The 2895-nt window shown below is 56.1% G+C and overlaps 2 protein-coding genes across 4 annotated transcripts in view; one reads left to right on the top strand and one right to left on the bottom strand.

Annotated features, from left to right (window-relative positions):
• Nucleotides 1–1344, top strand: part of LOC104986666 (chromosome unknown open reading frame, human C16orf93) — a 4323-nt gene extending 2979 nt beyond the window's left edge. The window contains exons 7-10 of one of the 3 annotated variants that reach the window (XM_010837336.1): nt 2–80; nt 161–230; nt 308–397; nt 1114–1344. In XM_010837336.1, the coding sequence (XP_010835638.1) occupies nt 2–80; nt 161–230; nt 308–397; nt 1114–1292 (418 nt within the window). In that variant the 3' untranslated portion in view covers nt 1293–1344. Of the gene's footprint in view, nt 1; nt 81–160; nt 231–307 lie in introns of all 3 variants that reach the window. The other 2 variants (XM_010837337.1, XM_010837335.1) reach the window with 2 other exon arrangements.
• Nucleotides 1345–1415: 71 nt separating this feature from the next.
• The window catches only part of PHKG2 (phosphorylase kinase, gamma 2 (testis)), a 9510-nt gene continuing 8030 nt past the window's right edge, over nt 1416–2895 (bottom strand). Inside the window, exons 7-10 of the mRNA XM_010837338.1 lie at nt 2519–2609; nt 2266–2419; nt 2068–2193; nt 1416–1970 (exon numbers count right to left, since the gene is read on the bottom strand). Coding sequence (XP_010835640.1) covers nt 1677–1970; nt 2068–2193; nt 2266–2419; nt 2519–2609 — 665 coding nt within the window. The 3' untranslated portion in view covers nt 1416–1676. The remainder of the gene's footprint in view (nt 1971–2067; nt 2194–2265; nt 2420–2518; nt 2610–2895) is intronic.

The raw sequence follows: 2895 nt of genomic DNA, 5'->3' as shown, positions 1-2895 counted from the left end.
GGCTGCTGGCCCTGGCGGATTATGTGGTGAATACCTACTTCCGCCACTTCAAGCTCTACAAATATGTCTTCACACCCCAGGTACTGGGCCAGGGGCTACAAGAGGCCGCCCCTCATCTCTCCTCTTTCCCCAGTGCAGTTGATTTCCTCCCTCTTCCCAGGTGCGGCTGGATCTCTCTTTGACTTACATGGGGCTAAAGCCACCCAGCCTCTGGTCAGAGGATGAGACAGGTAAGGGAGAATGCTGGGGCAAGAGCTGGACTGCACTGGGGCTGGGGCTGATGCCTCCTTCTGCTTCTGGCTCACAGAGAAAGAAAAGGGAGGGGAGGTGGAACAGCAGGCAGTCATCGCACAGGAGGTGGAACCGGAAACAGTGGTCCAGCCAAAGCCAGAGCCAAGTGAGGACCTGGAGGGGTTGGGGCTCCCTGTGACTTTGGGCAGGTGTGAAATCAAGGGTTCAGGACTTCAGATTTTTCATTTTAGTCATGGTGTCCTTTCTCCAAATAATTCCTTATGGAGAATGCATGTTCCAAGATGGATCAAAATAAAAGCACAGCTGCTGGGGGGTGAGGCAGGAGCTCCAGAAAAGGATTATAAAACCAACGACAGTAACAGCCAGCACACATCTGGCAATACTATGTGCTAGGCAGGCCTTGTTTTAAGCATTTTATATACATATATTGCCTGTGCCAAGTGGCCTGTGGAATCTGAATTCCCCAACCAGGAATTGAACCTGTGGCCCAAGTGGAAGCATGGAATCCTAATCACTGGACCACCAAGGAATTCCTGCATTTTACACATATTAACCCATTTACTCCTCTCTCAATCCTAGTTAAGTGTTATCACTGGATTTTACACAGGAGGAAATGTTCAATCACCTGCCTGAGGTCACACAGCTGCTAAAGGAGCAATTGGGAAATGCAGCGTACATAAAACCTCTGCCCATCTTTCTCTTCTAGAAGGGCTGGCTGACATTTCCTGAATTGAAGAAACACTGCCACCTGGGTCACTCCTGGGATAGTCCCCCTTGAAGGTCGTGCATGCCTGGCTAGGGGTCGGTCCCTCAGCCCCATGGCCTCTCCCCTGACCCGCCCCTTCTTCCCCGCCCCTGCAGGCCAGGTCTCCATCCTCCGAGCCTACATCAAGAACCAGATGAACAAGGAGCTGCGGCAGCTCCAACAACTGGTGGAGGAGCGGCTCAAAGCCAGTGAGGAAAGGCTCAGCAGCAAGCTGACCACCCTCGAGCGGCCCCTCCAGCTACCTCCAGGCAAAGGCAAGAACAAGACCAAGTGACTCCCTGCGTTTTCCCCAATAAAGGCCTGGGCCAAAGTGGCCCCACCACGCCCCGCCCCACCCCCTCCTGAGCACCTTCTGAGCTTCCCTGCTGAAGCCAGACACCAGACACAGGGGACTGGCTCTCTGGCGTGTAGCAGGTTTTATTGCATACGTGGTGCAGGCAGCACAGATAAGGCCAGGCGTGGCACCCTGGGTGGCTCTCTTCCACCCCAGCTCTGATCTCAAAGCCCTGGCTGGCGGGGGTAGGCGTACCACACTGGCCTCTATGATAGTATGATTGGTGGCGGGCCTGGCCAATGGTGGCTTGTGGCCAGAGCCCAGAGGGGCTGGAATGATAAAGAACCTTCTCCTGGAGAGTTCTGCATCCTCCGGGATGACGTGCTAGCCCAGCACTAGCATGGCCTCATCCTCAGCGATAGTAGCCGAGTCCCCTTCCTCTTCAGGGCCCATCATGGGAAAAGGCCCCGGGGGCCGGTGCTGGAAGAGGGCTGCCCGGTTCTGCTGCTCACCCTTCTTCACCCAGTGTCCGTAGAGCCGGAAGGCACAGTTGTCGATCAGGCGCCGCACTGGCCGCAGCGCGTAAGGGTCCCTCAATAGCGCACTCTTGGTCAGTGGCCGGATACGGTGGGCGCTTAAGGCTACCCGTCCAGCGGCCAGCACGGTCCACACTGCCACCTAGGAAGGGGGGTGGTGTGAGCTCCACTGGCACAGTCACCATAAGAAAAATCCTGGGAAGAGGAGGAGGCCTAGACCCTGACACGCTCAGGCTTACCCGAAACCGCTGGCGAGGGGTGAGGTTCCAGGCTTGGCTGCCTTCACAGCGCTCAAAGAATGGGTGCTGTAGGGCCTGCTCAGCTGTCAGGCGCTCCACAGGATCCACTTGTAGCAGCCTGGAGATCTAGGGAAAACCCCAGAGCATGAGGAGCAGCTCTTGGGCCTCTCTCCTTGCCCACTCACAACCCCAGCTCACCAGGTCTTTCACAGTGTCTGAACGGTCGTCCCACTCGGGTGAACTAAACTGGTACTGGCCCTCCATGATCATACGTAACATCAGGATCTGGCGTCGGTGCCAGAATGGTGGGGAGCCCGCCAGGAGTGTGAACAAGATCACCCCGCAGGCCCAGCTGGGAAAGAGGAGTGGGGAGGGGGGACCAGGTGATAAGCAAAGGTGTTGAAGAACAGTACACAAAGGAGGAGGGAAGGGCGGGGAACGGGAAACTCACAGATCGACCTCCTTGCCGTAGCCTGGGTGAGTTTCATCCATGGAGCACTTAAGGATCTCTGGTGCTAGATACCCTGGAGTCCCACACAACTCTGGGGAGAGAGGCCTGAAATGGATGGGGTGTCACCAGCCCCCTCAAGGACCCTTCACACTAGACCTCTGCTGGAGCCTCACCACCACCAGGGCCACAAGTGTTTCCATCCTGCACCTGCCAGCCTTCTGCCAAGTGTCAGTGTTAGAGCCTCACTCTAATGAACAGTACCTACCAAGGCTCCTGGTGGCCTTCCTGGGAAAACCTGGTGTTTGGGTTGACTTCAAAGCACTATCCAACTGTATCATTTGCCTCCTCCACCAGCCCTCACCTCACACAACTTATTA

The sequence above is a fragment of the Bison bison genome, unplaced genomic scaffold (genome assembly GCF_000754665.1).
Source record: "Bison bison bison isolate TAMUID 2011002044 unplaced genomic scaffold, Bison_UMD1.0 scf7180017864072, whole genome shotgun sequence".
Classification (NCBI taxonomy): Eukaryota; Metazoa; Chordata; class Mammalia; order Artiodactyla; family Bovidae; genus Bison; species Bison bison.
The sequence above is the reverse complement of the archived record's forward strand: the minus strand, read 5'-3'. Positions and strand labels throughout refer to the sequence as shown.